The following is a 15,498-nucleotide window of genomic DNA, read 5'->3' on the forward strand; positions in this document are numbered from 1 at the left end:
AGAGTAACCACCAAACAAGGAGAACAAGAAATACAGAAACACAAACTCCATAGTCAAAAACTAGGGGCCATGTTTAGCTTCACAACAAAATAATGAGGAAAGCCAACTAAATGAGATAAAAAACAAACAAGGGGGTGGAAACACACCAAGAATTCACCTGAGGTTGCACATCTCAGATTAAGCTTTTGTAAACCAGAAGGTACATCCTGAGGGGCAAAACCAAGAATCCGTTGTCTGGAACACAGTAAAAGGGGTACAGGGCTAGTGGCAGGGGTTCCTTGGACCTAGTTTGGCATCAAGGAGAAGCAGAGAGATGGGGACCCAAAAAAAAGGAAGGCACTCCTTTTCAGTAAGTAAAAAGTGAATAAGGCAGGGTAGAAGAGAAAGAATTCATTGTAAGCGGCCTTGTAGCTGCGGATTTTTGTTGGCAGGAAAGAAAAAGTAAAATAACTTACACAACTCTATGCTATAACAAACTTCACAGATTACCAGGAAGAATTCCTGCTACCCTGGACCATAGTAACAACCATTCCCTCCCATCTCCTGCAAAGATGAGTAATAGTAATAATAAACCTCAGCACAGGAACAAAAATAAAAGAAAAAAAGAGACAGAAGAGCAGAGTACAACAATGAACCTGCCAAGAAACAAATGAAAACTGTGACCACAATTAATTAATAAAAGAAAATCTTAATATTGCATCCTACCACAAAATAAAAATCTCAAGGAGTATACAGTAAGATCACAAAAGATGTTTCATGAGCCAGCAGAACTCAGCAAAGAGCTAGAAGAACATAAAGGCTTCACTGGAAGCAATACAAAGAATACACGTTGATTACCCTGTTAAAAAATGGAAAAAAGGCTAAATAAAAAGAATTAGAGAGGAAATGATGCATAGGGAAACAGCTAAAGGAGATGCTATATGTTTAGCTTCAAGAAGATAACCATAATGGAAGAGAAAAAGTTTCAGAAACTATTCTCAAAAATTTTCCAAAATAAAAGACATATTCATAGATTGAAAAGGTATACTATGTCTCAGGAAAAAATTATCAGAACTATCAATACTGGGATATATCCTAATAAAGTTATAAGACTTCAAGGTTAGGACTTCCCTGGTGGCGCCGAGGTTAAGAATCCGCCTGCCAATGCAGGGGACACTGCTTTGAGCCCTGGTCCGGGAAGATCCCACATGCCGCGGAGCAACTAAGCACATGTGCCAGAACTACTGAACCTGAGCTCTAGAGCCCGCGAGCCACAACTACTGAACCCGTGTGCCACAAGTACTGAAGCCTGCGCACCTAGAGTCCGAGCTCCGAAACAAGAGAAGACACTGCAATGAGAAGCCCGTGCAACGCAATGAAGAGTAGCCCCCACTTGTGGCAACTAGAGAAAGCCCGTGCGCAGCAACGAAGACCCAACAATGAAGGTCTGACGCAGCCAAAAAATAAGTAAAAAAAAAAAAAAGACTTCAAAGTTAAAGAGACATTCCTTTGGGTAAAAAGAAAAATCACCTATAAAAGGAAAAAAAGTAGGCCAGTGTCAGATCTCTCCCCAGCACTTAATGCTGAAATAAGAGTTCTCTAGGCAAGAAATACTGATCAAAAAATTTTATACTCTGCCAAACTGTTAAAATTTAAAGGCAGCTGAAAAAACCCAGACTTACAAAGAAACAAGAATTCAAATTTTGTCCAACCATGAAACAAATGGAAAAACTGTAGTCAAGGGACTGCCAGTGGGCATGACTCCATTTCACTAGGTCTAAGGCTAATACAAATACTGGATTTATGGTTATAGAACAGAATACGAACATTATAAATCCTGCAAATGTAGAAATCAAAGCACCAAAAGCTGGATGGAAGTGGGAGCAAAGATGGAAGATAATACATAAACATACTGATATTCAAAGTATTACAGTTCAAAGCTGATAATTCAAGTTATAGAGATACAGATATATTCAGAGATAGAGCAATGGTAAAACAGGTAATGAAAAAAGGAAAACCAGTAGTAGAAGATACATCATTTTAAAGTCATCAAAAAGATTGTGGCAGCTCTATTAATGTCTTAAATTGACATATTCTCAAGATATAATAATATGTGAAATATTAAAAAAAATATTCTAGGAACATGGTTGTGTGTATGTACTTTAGAATGAAAGAAAAGTTCTTTGGCAAAGAAAAAGTTTGGTGCTAGATTTAAACTTAAGAACAGATATGTTAATCGCTTTTATTCCAATTCATATACTCACCAGTATAAATAGAGGCTTCTCTAGCAGCAACAGGCATATTAGAGGTATTGGCTACCAACGCTGTCCTCTTCATAATTGACTCTACCTTACCATCAACCTCCATCGTGAGCTAGAGGCAAACAATCTATTAGTGATCCCTAGAACATTTCAGTCCCCTTTTCACAACTTGTTTATATTTAATCTCTCTTATAATCTGTATTCCCAAAGCCATATTCCCATCACTCCAACCTCTTCCCTCTATCCCACTGTGTGGTAAAGAAAACAGCCAGTATTTCCATTTCATAAATGAAGCCCATTATTTTATGGAAAAAGGAATATTACTACAGTAACCTAGTAGATCATATAAAGGCTATGTAAAGTTCACACCTATAAATATTTTGCCTATTGTATCTTTCTCCCAATAACTGAAAACCACCAGACCACAAAAAGAAACTTTCAAGTGTTTCACTGAAAAATTCAAATTCGTCTCCTTGAGTATACAAACTGAATCACAGATATAATTAGAAAAATTCCTTAAAAGATCCTTGACAAATGAGAGCATTGCTCCAGATTCAACACAAAGCTTTATTAATTGCCAATTAAAGTTGATTAGTGGTATTTTCTCTAGATTAGTATTGGAAGCGTTATAAATACAGACCTCTGGGAAGTCCCGGAGGACTTCAGACATCTCATTTCCTCTCTCACCACATCCTACGTAGATGATCACATCACTGTTGGAATACTTGGATAGAGACTGCGATATCACCGTCTTTCCACAGCCAAAAGCCCCAGGGATTGCAGTAGTTCCTCCCTGTACACATCTATACAAATAAAACAAGCATGGATTACTTTACTCGCTAATACATACCAATAAATAAAGTAGGTAAGTGACACAGAAATACAAGTTAAAGAACGAAAGCACTTTATAATACTGTCATCTGTATCTATATATGTACTTACAAAGATAGATATACAGATAGATATATAACAATTGCTCCCCTAGTTTCCACCTATAGTAGTATATGTTGTTTATTATAAATTAATCATTTCTATCATCTTTAATAGCAAAAAGTGAAAGTATATTCCATAAGGTAACTGAGGAAGAGGAATATGAAAATAAATAAAATAGTACTAATGATATTCTGAATGCTTAAATCAATTAGTTTATGAAAGGATAATGTAAGAATTAAAGCTGAAAGAAAAATATAAACACTTTGAAAGTTGTCTTCTGAGGTAAAAAATAAGATCTAAGAAATTCCTATCTTGTTACAGAGGTTAATAAATGAAGACTTTTGTTAAGGTGTTAAGTCAACCCCCTTTTACCCATTCAATAACGATTTATGAGGTACTTCCAAGGTACTACAAACTATGCTTGGAGATGCTGGAGAGACAACAGCGGAGAAAATAGCCATGTTTCTGTATTCAAAGAGCTCACATTCCAGTGGAGTCAACTAGAGAGTCAGCTTGTGATTACAGCACCATTTAGCAACCACTTTCAAACTTTCCCTAAAAAGTGTCAGTGGAGAATGAAATACCGTTAAGGGCAGAAGGAAGTTAAGAGCAGAGGGAAGTGAATGTCACAGGTGTGTTTGTGTGCGCGGGTGAATGTGTGTGTCAGGCAGGAGTGTCTGGGCAGGAGAAATGAGACATAATGCTAAGGGAAATTCCTTGGTAATAGTGTGTTTTATCATAAAATTCACACAAACACTGCATCGTTAATAATAATAACAGACTTTTCTCATATGAAACTAATACGCATTAAAATGTTTTCTCCTTCAAACCTTTCAGTGACTCTGATACACTAAGAAGGCATGTCCATTCAGCCTATGGCTTTGTATACGTCTTTCAAATCACCTTTAAGCCAGGGTGGGGAGGCAAGGCTGGGTGTGCCCCACTTTAGAAGTTCAACAATCCAATGTGAAAAGTGCTATCATAGAGACCATCCAAGGTTTGTGGGAGTACACAGGAAGGAGTACAAAGTCTGACACTGGATGGGAGTGGGATTAGGAAATTCTTTCCGAAAGAAGCTAAGACCTGAAAGAAAATAGAAATTAGCCAGATACAGGGAAATAACATTCCACATAGAGGGAACAGAATGCCCAAAGGTCCAGGGGCAAGAGGGAGCATTGCTTGAAAAATTAAAAGTCCTTCGTTAAGTCTGGAAGATGGTGTATAAGGAAGCAGTTGGGCAGGCAAGTGGCTGAGACAATACTGGAAGGTAAGCAACAGCCAGATCATGGGTGGCTTTGTAAGGAGTTAAGGAGTGTGTGTTTGTCTTGAGAGCAATAAAGAGCTCTGAAGGGTTTCAAGCAATATTGTGCAGGATCACATATGCGTTTTAGTTGGATCACTATGTAATATGGACAACCACTTGGAAAGAAGGCAAAACTGAAGATGGGAAGTCTGATTAAATGAGTTTATTACAGGAATTAGGGTAAGATCCTTAATTTTAGTCATGGAGTAGAGATGACAGATGCAGATAAAAAATATTTAGGGAATAGAATAACAGCATTAGTTCACTAATTAGATGTGGGAGGGTAAAAATGATACTTGAGAGAAGTCATAGATTTTAGATTAGGCATTCACTGGATGTATGATAATGACATTGGTTGAGAGAGGCAGCAAAGTTTCAAGGAAAGGAGTGGTGATTAAGATGATGATTTTAGTTTTAAACATACTGACTTTGAGGCACCTATAAGATATTCAAAAGGAGAGGTATAATCAGAAGTGGATGTATGAGTCTGGAACTCAGAAGAGATCTGGGATGGAGATACAGGTTTAGAAATCATCATATATAGATGAACATTTAAGTCTCGAGAGAGAATGAAGTCATCCACAGAGGGTAAGACGTATAATGAGGAAAGAAAAGGGAAAACCTCTAAGAAATATCAAAATTAAGGGAGAAGGAACCTGCAACGGAGAATAAGCAATAGCTTCTTGTAGACAGAAGCTAACTGGAAAAGCAAAGAAACAGGGTGTTTCAAAGAGGGAGGAGTAGAAAGCAATATCCAATATCCAAAGTTGTAGGAATTAGGAAAACACTAAAACATACTTATTGAATTGGGAGTGACTGATGATGTTAGTGAGAGTAGTTTCGATTGAGGGGTGGCACCATGGGCAGATCAGTACAGTGAATTAGAGTGGGAAAAGTGGAGACAACTAATTTACTTTTTTTAAGAGGTTTGGCTGTGAAGATAAGGAGAAACGTAGTGGAAGGTAGAAAGGGGAAAAGGGTCGAAGGTAGATTTCTTCTCATTAGATGGGAGATAAAGAGAATATCACTTAATGGGAGGTCTTTGAGGAAACATGAGGTGGGATAAACTCCAGAAAAAGGAGAGAAGTAAGGGATGGATGGGAATGTATGTTAACTGATGGAGTTCCAAATCTGATGGCCTGTCATTTCTCTGTGAAGGATCTAGAATGATCATTTGTTGAGAATGAAGGAGAAAGAAGACTGGAGTTGAAGCTCTGAGGTAAGTGGAGAGGTTTGAAATAGTCACTGAGGAGAGCAGGAGAATGATAATTAAGGAAACGCTGAACGACTGTGCCACAGTGGTGAGATACCAACTTGGCCTTATTTATTTTTCTCAGCAGCTTGTGTGTAGATTTGGGAGAAGGAGATAGCAGGACTGATTCACAGTTGATATTTCGCCAGGTGGGCGTGGCAGAAGACAAAGGAACCAAGAAAATTTAATATACTGACAGATGTTAGTAAAAGTGATAGACTATTAAACTTAAACTGGATAGTGAAGGATATGGAAACAGGAGGTACTGACTAAATAAGAAGAGTCAAAGTACTGAAGATCTTATGAGAGAGGAATAGTGAGAACAACTCATAGAGTAGGTTTAAAGGTAAGAGGCTGAAGAGTAAGTGAGACATACATGGGTTGGTGATCAGAAGTTGAAAGAATTACTACATCACTGCTTCAGTCCTTTCTCTGAATTAAATGATGAAGTTATCTGTTAAAAATGCCTAAGATTTAAAGAGAAAGGAGGTTTTTAAGCAGGTGATGAAGAAAATGGCAAAGAGCAGACTACAAAGTAAGAAAGATTGCTGGGTAGCATAGAGAACCCAGTTGATGTTAGAAATCATCAATTTATAGTGACACCAATCTACTAATTCTAGGATAACTTAAGAAAAATAGTTATATTATTTTGGCACAGATTTCCTTCTGGAAATTTCATTTTTTCAGAAAGTTTTAGAAATAGTGCTTTCCTTTTGCAACTGTGAAAAAATAAATTTTCTTCAACAGTTTGATTCTCTAAATAAGCACTGGTAAAATATATTTCTCTAGATAAAATGTATTATAGGATTAGCACATAAAATCTTTATCTATAAAGAAGTGAAACAATAAGCACATATAATAACTCTGAGGGAAAACCACGGGACACAAATCAAACTTACGGAAAAAGGGCATCAAGGACTCTCTGGCCAGTCAACAGAGGATGATTAGCTGGCAACTTCTCAGTGACAGGCCGAACCTGACGTACAGGCCATACTTGGACCATGCTGAACTTCTCCTTTATACCTTCAAATTCAAGCTCCAACACAACATCCTACAAAAATACAGCAGGACTTTAAGTACACTATAAACATTTCTTCCTCTAAAATCAAAGTAACGCCAGATTTCTCTTGGGGGGTTAGGGAGGTGGTATGTGAAAGTGGGGAGGGAGATTTATACTTTTTTACTGTAAATCTTTACATACTGTTCTAATTTTTTTTAAACCAGGTGCATTGTTACTATTTTAATGATTTTTTTAAAAAGCTTAGAAGTTTTGGAGAAAGGGGTATCTCAAGTAATAGAAGGATAGTTAAATAAATTACATGAATATGCATAGGAAAAATTCTTGAAGGGTACAGAAGATACTCCTGGGACTGAGGGAGGGAAGAAATGAAAGCTTTCATAATTTATTTTCCATTCTTTATTTTGCTTACTTTATTATAATGCTCTGACACTGCTTTAATGAAAAATACTAATCTATTAAGAACCCTAACATATTTAATAAAGTTAAATATTTTAAATTATTTACAAAAGCAAAAAGATAATGAGTAATACTCTAACATTTGTGAACACTGAGATGGTTTTAACTGTTCACAAACAATCTCAAAGTCCATAGACCTATAGAAATCTGTAATCTTGTTGATGCATGAATCTGAACTGTCTACTTCAGGGTTTTCTTTCAAGTATAGGTGAGTCTCTAAGCTAGTGAGTAAGGTTAGCTGACTGCCCAGAATCCCGATTTAATTCTTTTGCTCTGTATATGTTGTAGAGCACAGACTGATTCTTGTGAAATGATTAGAAAATTATTATCTTTTATCATATTTTATTGGGAAAAAATTATATGCTATAATGATCTTCTCAATAAAGCTATCTTCATACCCACAAAGATTATCATGCATCTACTGTATTTGGTGTGATGTGACTATCAATAACATTAAAGGACTAAGTTTTAAGTGGCTCACCCAGAGTAAGAACTTATATAATCCATTCTACAATTCATTATGTGAATAGAGACTGACAAAAAGATCAGTCTATTCTATGCCTAAAGAATCAGAGGTTTAAATAATGTAGCATAAGTTAAGAAGGTAGGAAAATACTATACTAGCTATTTCTCTTCAAAAAGAAATAATATATTTTGTTTTTTGTATTCCCAAGCTCAAGTTTTAAAGAAAAAAATCTTAAATAAAAAAATAATTATGGGAGTAACTTAAAACATACACATTAAATATGAATTCTGTAACTATTCAGAGTACTAAAACGGGGCAACTGTCACATATAAGGGGGGCCACTCTTGTGAGATAAAGTTTATATGATACTTACAGAGGTATCGTAGTTTCCAGGTGGAGCAATGTAAGTGACAGTTCCTCTGTTTCGTGGGGGCAACATGATTTTGTGTTTGATGAGTGAGTTCTCGTTGACAATTCCATAAATATCTCCACCAGTGATGTGACTACCAACCTAGAGCACAAATGCACTTGTTTAATGTTCAAATAAATGTCAAACCATTTAATGTTTAATAAACGTCAAGCAGACTCACCCTTGCTATTATTTAAATCATTTGCTTCACTTATCAATAGAACACATTTGTTCTATAATCCTTCTAGTGGAGCTAAAAAAAAGATGTAAACTATGCTTCTGTGGTCTATTTTTATTTTGACTAAGAGTACAAAATAGTTCAGTAAACACTCTTTTCACATTCTTTCACCAATTTTAGAAATTTAGGTTACAAAGACATACCCGTAGGTTTTTGCAAGGTGTGAAATCCCATTTGACATCTCTGCTAAGAGCAGACACATTTACTCCTCTGGGAATGTAAATACTTTGAGTCTGACTGCTGATATCCGACAAAGGTCTTTGAATACCATCAAAGATGGCTCCCATAATGCCAGGACCAAGCTCTACTGAGAGGGGTTTACCAGTGCGGAGTACAGGATCTCCAACAGACACACCAGCTGGAAATGGCAGTTGAGAAAAACTCACTATGAAAGATTAGAGATACTATAAAAAGGAAATACCACAGTTTAACAGGAAATGATACATAAGGCGCTAAACCTGCGATTCTCAAACTTTTAGTCCACAGCATCCTTAGTGTTTCGGTAACTTTTTCATAGTGACCTACAACAAAAGATATATATATATATATATATATATATATATATATATATATATATATATATATATATATAATTCCATCTATTAAATCATTATGTCCAAACATCTTAATACATGTGTATGTCCTAACAACTAAGTGGTACTTTGAAAAATACACATAAATTGAAAGAAAAAAGAACATTTTAATTTCATTATAAAATAATCTCAATTCTTACAAATGGGATTTATGTGCCTGTTGGGTATTCTACAATTTCCAAACCTTGGAGTCAGATTGAATACTCATCCCACATCATTTTTGTATGACACTTGGTTTTTAGCTTAGCAACTGCCAAAACTCAGCTTCACAAAGATATGATATCATCAACAAGAATATAGTACAGTCAAATAATAAAAGTGTTTATTATCTCAAGCTACTAGTTCTCATGGTGTCTGACAAAATGTCTAATATCCCCGTGTTTACCGTAAAACCTTAAAATATCCTGGGGCACCCACATGAGTTTGCTGCAGCTGCCCAGAGTGCCCTGGGGCACAGTTTGGGAGCCACAGGCTTAAAAATAGAAGCAAAAGCCTCTCCATCATACTTTGTTTCAACTATACTGGTGAGGAGTATCAGTTCCCTAAAAAGGATATTAGGACCTGGACAAAAACTTAAACGCTTAAGACTAAGAAACAACCAAAAAAATCTTCAGACTTAACAATCATTAAGAGATTTATTAATAAATGTTGGTATATTCATAAGCTGGAATTCTATGTAGACGTAAAAAGGACTAGGCACTTCTACGAATTTTTCAAGAAAGATCTCCAAAATATATTTCCAATATTTGATTATGAAATATTTCAAACCTACAGCAAAGCTGAAAGAATTTTACAGTGATCTACCATAAACATTGTACTATATTTATCACATATTTATCCATCTTCCACCATACATATATTTTTAAGTGAAAAAAACAAGGTGCAGAACAGTGCATATAATATGCTATGCTATCTTTTGGGGAAAAAAGGAAATAAAAATAAAAGTATATATTTATATTGGTTCATATAACAAACTAGAAGGATACAAAATAAATGGAACTAACAAAATGGGCTGCATGAATGCATGTCTGTTTTGAAAACTGGCCAAATACAGGATAACAAAGGCAGAGCGGGTTCTCACTATACACATGGTCATTTGTTTATTTTAAATCTTCAAGCCATGTAGAAGACTAAATAAAAGATAAACCTAACAATAGAAAAAAATCCTTTTGATTAGTGATGATTTCATAGCTATGAAGACTTAATTTTATTAAAAATTTCAAATTAAAAAATTTAATTTTATTAAAAATTTTCAGATTTTGTTTAGAATTAGCACTCCAATACTGACAGAGAGAACAGGTACCATAAGCATATATTGTAATATGGCAAAAAAGCTGTACCAAATAAAACTTAATTAAGTAGCCAAAGAAGTAATACTGATCTTGAGAATAAGAGCAATGAAATATTAAGAGCAATGAAAGGTCAGGAGATAATACTAATTTCTTAAAATAAGAGCACTAATTCTTAGTACCTTTCTTCAATAAACTCCTATATATCAGGTTTCTTCAAAACACCAATATTCCACGTTTCTGATACCATTGGTGCTGCTTATACCTTTGCCATAAATCTTTCAAATCTGATTTATAGAAAATGGCTAGAAATTGAACCAAAAAGGATACAGGTTTCTTCATACACCTGGATAGTGGCCATGTCACCCTCCAATCGGATAATCTCTCCAACCAACTCACTGTGGCCCACTCGCACCAGTTCATACATGGCTGCACCTGCCATGTCACAAGCTGTAACCACTGAAAAGAACAAATGAGTATTAAGATAATTAAAACATCCAATAAATACTATAATACACTTCTCTCATATATTCATAGGAAAAATAAAATATCTACTATGGAACACACTATCTCATAAAAAGACAGTTTTAAAAAATTATACTTGATTTAAAATACTGTGTTAGCCGCAGAAATACAAAGCAGACTACAAAGAGACTACTACAAGCAACTCTATGCCAATAAAATGGACAACCTGGAAGAAATGTTAGAAAAGTGTAACCTTCCATGACTGAACCAGGAAGAAACAGAAAATATGAACAGACCAATCACAAGTAATGAAATCGAAACTGTGATTAAAAATCTTCCAACAAACAGAAGTCCAGGACAGATGGCTTCGCAGGTGAATGCTTCCAAACATTTAGAGAAGAGCTAACACCCATCCTTCTCAAACTCTTTCAAAAAAGTGCAGAGGAAAGAATACTCCCAAACTCATTCTATGAGGCCACCATCACCCTGATACCAAAACCAGACAAAGATACCATAAAAAAAGAAAATTACAGGCCAATATCACTGATGAATAGAGATGCAAAAATCCTCAACAAAATACTAGCAAACAGAATCCAACAACACATTAAAAGGATTACACCATGATCAAGTGGGATTTATCCCAGGGATGCAAGGATTCTTCAATATATGCAAATCAATCAAGGTGATACACCATAGTAACAAACTGAAGAATAAAAACCATATGATCATCTCAATAGATGCAGAAAAAGCTTCTGACAAAATTCAACACCTATTCATGATAAAAACTCTCCAGAAAGTGGGCATAGAGGGAAGCTATCTCAACATAATAAAGGCCATATACGACAAACTGACAGGAAACATCATTCTCAATGGTGAAAAACTGAAAGCATTTCCTCTAAGATCAGGAACAAGACAAGGATATCCACTCTCACCACCATTATTCAACAGAGTTTTGGAATTCCTAGCCACGGCAATCAGAGAAGAAAAAGAAATAAAAGGAATACAAATCGGAAAAGAAGAAGTAAAACTGTCACTGTTTGCAGGTGACATGATACTATACATAGAGAATCCTAAAAATGCCACCAGAAAACTACTAGAGCTAATCAATGAATCTGGTAAAGTTGCAGGATACAAAATTAATGCACAGAAATCTCTTGCATTCCTATACACTAACAACGAAAGATCATAAAGAGAAATTAAGGAAACAATCCCATTCACCACTGCAACAAAAAGACTAAAATACCTAGGAATAAACCTACCTAAGGAGGCAAAAGACCTGTATGCAGAAAACTATAAAACACTGATGAAAGAAATCAAACATGACACAAACAGATGGAGAGATATACCATGTTCTTGGATTGGAAAAATCAATCGTGTGAAAATGTCTATACTACCCAAAGCAATCTACAGATTCAATGCAATCCCTATAAAATTACCAGTGGCATTTTTTACAGAACTAGAACAAAAAATCTTAAAATTGGTATGGAGACACAAAAGACCCTGAATAGCCAAAGCAGTCTTGAGGGAAAAAAACGGAGCTGGAGGAATAAGACTCCCTGACATCAGACTATACTACAAAGCTACAGTAATCAAGACAATATGGTACTGGCACAAAAACAGAAATATAGATCAATGGAACAGGATAGAAAGCCCAGAGATAAACCCATGCACCTGTGGTCAACTAATCTATGACAAAGGAGGCAAGGATATACAATGGAGAAAAGACAGTCTCTTCAATAAGTGGTGCTGGGAAAACTGAAGAGCCACATGTAAAAGAATAAAATTAGAACACTCCCTAACACCACAGACAAAAATAAACTCAAAGTGGATTAAAGACCTAAATGTAAGACCAGACACTATAAAACTCTTGGAGGAAAACATAGGAAGACCATTCTTTGACATAAATCACAGCAAGATCTTTTTTGATCTACCTCCTAGAGTAATGGAAAGAAAAACAAAAATAAACAAATGGGACCTAGTGAAACTTAAAAGCTTTTGCAAGCAAAGGAAACCATAAACAAGATGAAAAGACCACCCTCAGAATGGGAGAAAATATTTGCAAACGAATCAATGGACAAAGGATTAATCTCCAAGATATATGAACAGCTTATGCAGCTCAATATTAAAAAAACAAACAACCAAATCAAAAAGTGGGCAGAAGACCTAAACAGACATTTCTCCAAAGAAGACATACAGATGGCCAAGAAGCACATGGAAAGCTGCTCAACATCACTATCAGAGAAATTCAAATGAAAACTACAATGAGGTATCACCTCACACCAGTTAGAATGGGGATCATCAGAAAATCTACAAACAACAAATGCCGGACAGGGTGTCGAGAAAAGGGAACCCTCTTGCACTGTTGGTGGGAATGTAAATTGATACAGCCACTATGCAGAACAGTATGGCAGTTCCTTAAAAAACTAAAAATAGAATTACCATGACCCTGCAATCCCACTACTGGGCAAATACCCAGAGAAAACCATAATTCAAAAAGACACATGCCCCCCAATGTTCATTGTAGCACTATTTACAATAGCCAGGTCATGGAAGCAACCTAAATGCCCATAGACAGATGAGTGGATAAAGAAGATATGGTACATATATACAATGGAATATTACTCAGCCATAAAAAGGAATAAAATTGGGTCATTTGTAGAGACGTGGATGGATCTAGAGGCTGTCATACAGAGTGAAGTAAGTCAGAAAGAGAAAAACAAATATCATATATTAATGTATTTATGTGGAACCTAGAAAAATGGTACAGATGAACCTGTTTGCAGGGCAGAAATAGAGACACAGATGTAGAAGACAAATGTATGGACACCAAGGGGCTAAAGTGGGGGGTGTGGGGTGGAGGTGGTGGTGGGATGAATTGGGAGATTGGGATTGACATGTATACACTGATGTGTATAAAATGGATGACTAATAAGAACCTGCTGTATAAAAAAAAAAAATAACATGCAAAAATTCAAAGTATATAAAAAAATAAAATACTGTGTTAGTTTCAGGTGTACAGCAAATGATTCAGTTATATACATTTTTTTTCAGATTACTTTCCATTTATAGATTATTACAATATATGGAATATAATTCCCTGTGCTATACAGTAAATCCTTGTTGCTTATCTATTTCATGCACAATAGTTTGTATCTGTTAATCCCATACTCCTAATTTGTCCTCTCCTGCTTCCCTCTTCCTTTTGGTAACCATAAATTTGTTTTCTATGTCTGTGAGTCTGTTTCATATACAGATTTATTTGTATTATTTTTTAGATTCCACATCTAAGTGATATCATACAATATTTGTCTTTGACTTACTTCACTAAGTATAATATTCTCTAGGTTCATCCATGTTGCTGCAAATGGCAATATTTCATTCTTTTTATGGCTGAGTAATATTCCATTGTATATATATACCATATCTTCTTAAGTCAATCATCTGTTGATGGGTACTTAGTTTGCTTCTATGTCTTGCCTACTGTAAATAGTGATGCTATGAACATTGGGGTAGATGCATCTTTCAAATTAAGAGTTTTCCTCTTTGCTGGACATATACCCAGAAGTAGGACTGCTGAATCATATGGTAGCTCTATTTTCAGTTTTTTAAGGAACATCCATATTGCTTTCCATAGTAGCTACACCAATTTACATTCCCACCAACAGTGTAGGAGGGTTCGCTTTTCTCCACATCCTCTTCAGCATTTATTATTTGCAGACTTTTTTGATGACAGCCATTCTGCTTCGAGAAGATACCTCACTGTTGTTTTGATCTTCATTTCTCTAATAATTAGTGATGTTGAACATCTTTTTATATGCCTGTTGGTCAGCTGTGTGCCTTCTTTGGTAAAATGTCTATTTAGGTCTTCTGCCCATTTTTTTTTTTTCTGCCCATTTTTTGATTGAGTTGTTTGGTTTTTCGATATTGAGTTGCATGAGCTGTTTGTATATTTTGGACATTAACCCTTTGTCAGTCACATCATCTGCAAATATTTTCTTCCATTCCATATGTTGTCTTTTCGTTTTGTTGATCAAAAGACACATTTTTAGGGACTTCCCTGGTGGCGCAGTGTTTAAGAACCCGCCTGCCAATGCAGGGGACACAGGTTCGATCCCTGGTCTGGGAAGATCCCACATGCCATGGAGCAACTAAGCCCGTACGCCACAACTACTGAGCCTGCACTCTAGAGCCCACGTGCTGCAACTACTGAAGCCTGTGCACCTAGAGCCCGTGCTCTGCACCAGGAGAAGCCACTGCAATGAGAAGCCTGTGCACCACAACAAAGAGTAGCCCCCGCTCGCTGCAACTAGAGGAAGCCCGCACGCAGCAATGAAGACCCAACGCAGCCAAAAAAAAAAAAAGAGACATTTTTAGCATATGACATAGTTGGGGTAAACAATAAAATTTGTTAGGCTAAAGATTACTTATTTACATAATATACATGAAAACTATATTCATTTTGAAGTTCTATATGACAAACTCTTACCTAGTAGCATTGAGGCAAGTTTTGATCAACCTAGGTTGCTATAATATATGGAATGATGGGTTTTGGAACAAGAGTAATAAAAAAAACCTTTAAAACTAAAATGAGAACAAGAGCTTTAGCTAGTTGCATGATAGAATGCCACACAATTATCAGTTTGCTGTGTTGTCACCATCGCTTTGAGAAATATTATATAAAACAACATCTTTACTTTCTAACACTTTATACCAGTGGTTCTTAAAACTCTTCTGGAACAAAGACTCTTGATAAACTAATGACAGATCTATCTAGAAAACCTCCCATTTGCATCAAAGACTTTTTTCATATCCCATAGGATGTTTATTTCATAT

At 35.8% G+C, this 15,498-nt stretch overlaps 1 protein-coding gene across 2 annotated transcripts in view; it reads right to left on the minus strand.

Moving 5' to 3' along the window:
• Positions 1-15,498, minus strand: part of ATP6V1A (ATPase H+ transporting V1 subunit A) — a 55,620-nt gene that overhangs the window by 12,492 nt on the left and 27,630 nt on the right. For both annotated transcript variants that reach the window (XM_019922690.3, XM_019922691.3), the window contains exons 3-8: positions 10,531-10,659; positions 8,462-8,676; positions 8,045-8,182; positions 6,628-6,779; positions 2,881-3,043; positions 2,244-2,352 (exon numbers count right to left, since the gene is read on the minus strand). In XM_019922690.3, coding sequence (XP_019778249.1) covers positions 2,244-2,352; positions 2,881-3,043; positions 6,628-6,779; positions 8,045-8,182; positions 8,462-8,676; positions 10,531-10,659 — 906 coding nt within the window. The remainder of the gene's footprint in view (positions 1-2,243; positions 2,353-2,880; positions 3,044-6,627; positions 6,780-8,044; positions 8,183-8,461; positions 8,677-10,530; positions 10,660-15,498) is intronic.

The sequence above is a fragment of the Tursiops truncatus genome, chromosome 4, assembly GCF_011762595.2.
Source record: "Tursiops truncatus isolate mTurTru1 chromosome 4, mTurTru1.mat.Y, whole genome shotgun sequence".
In the NCBI taxonomy this organism is placed as follows: Eukaryota; Metazoa; Chordata; class Mammalia; order Artiodactyla; family Delphinidae; genus Tursiops; species Tursiops truncatus.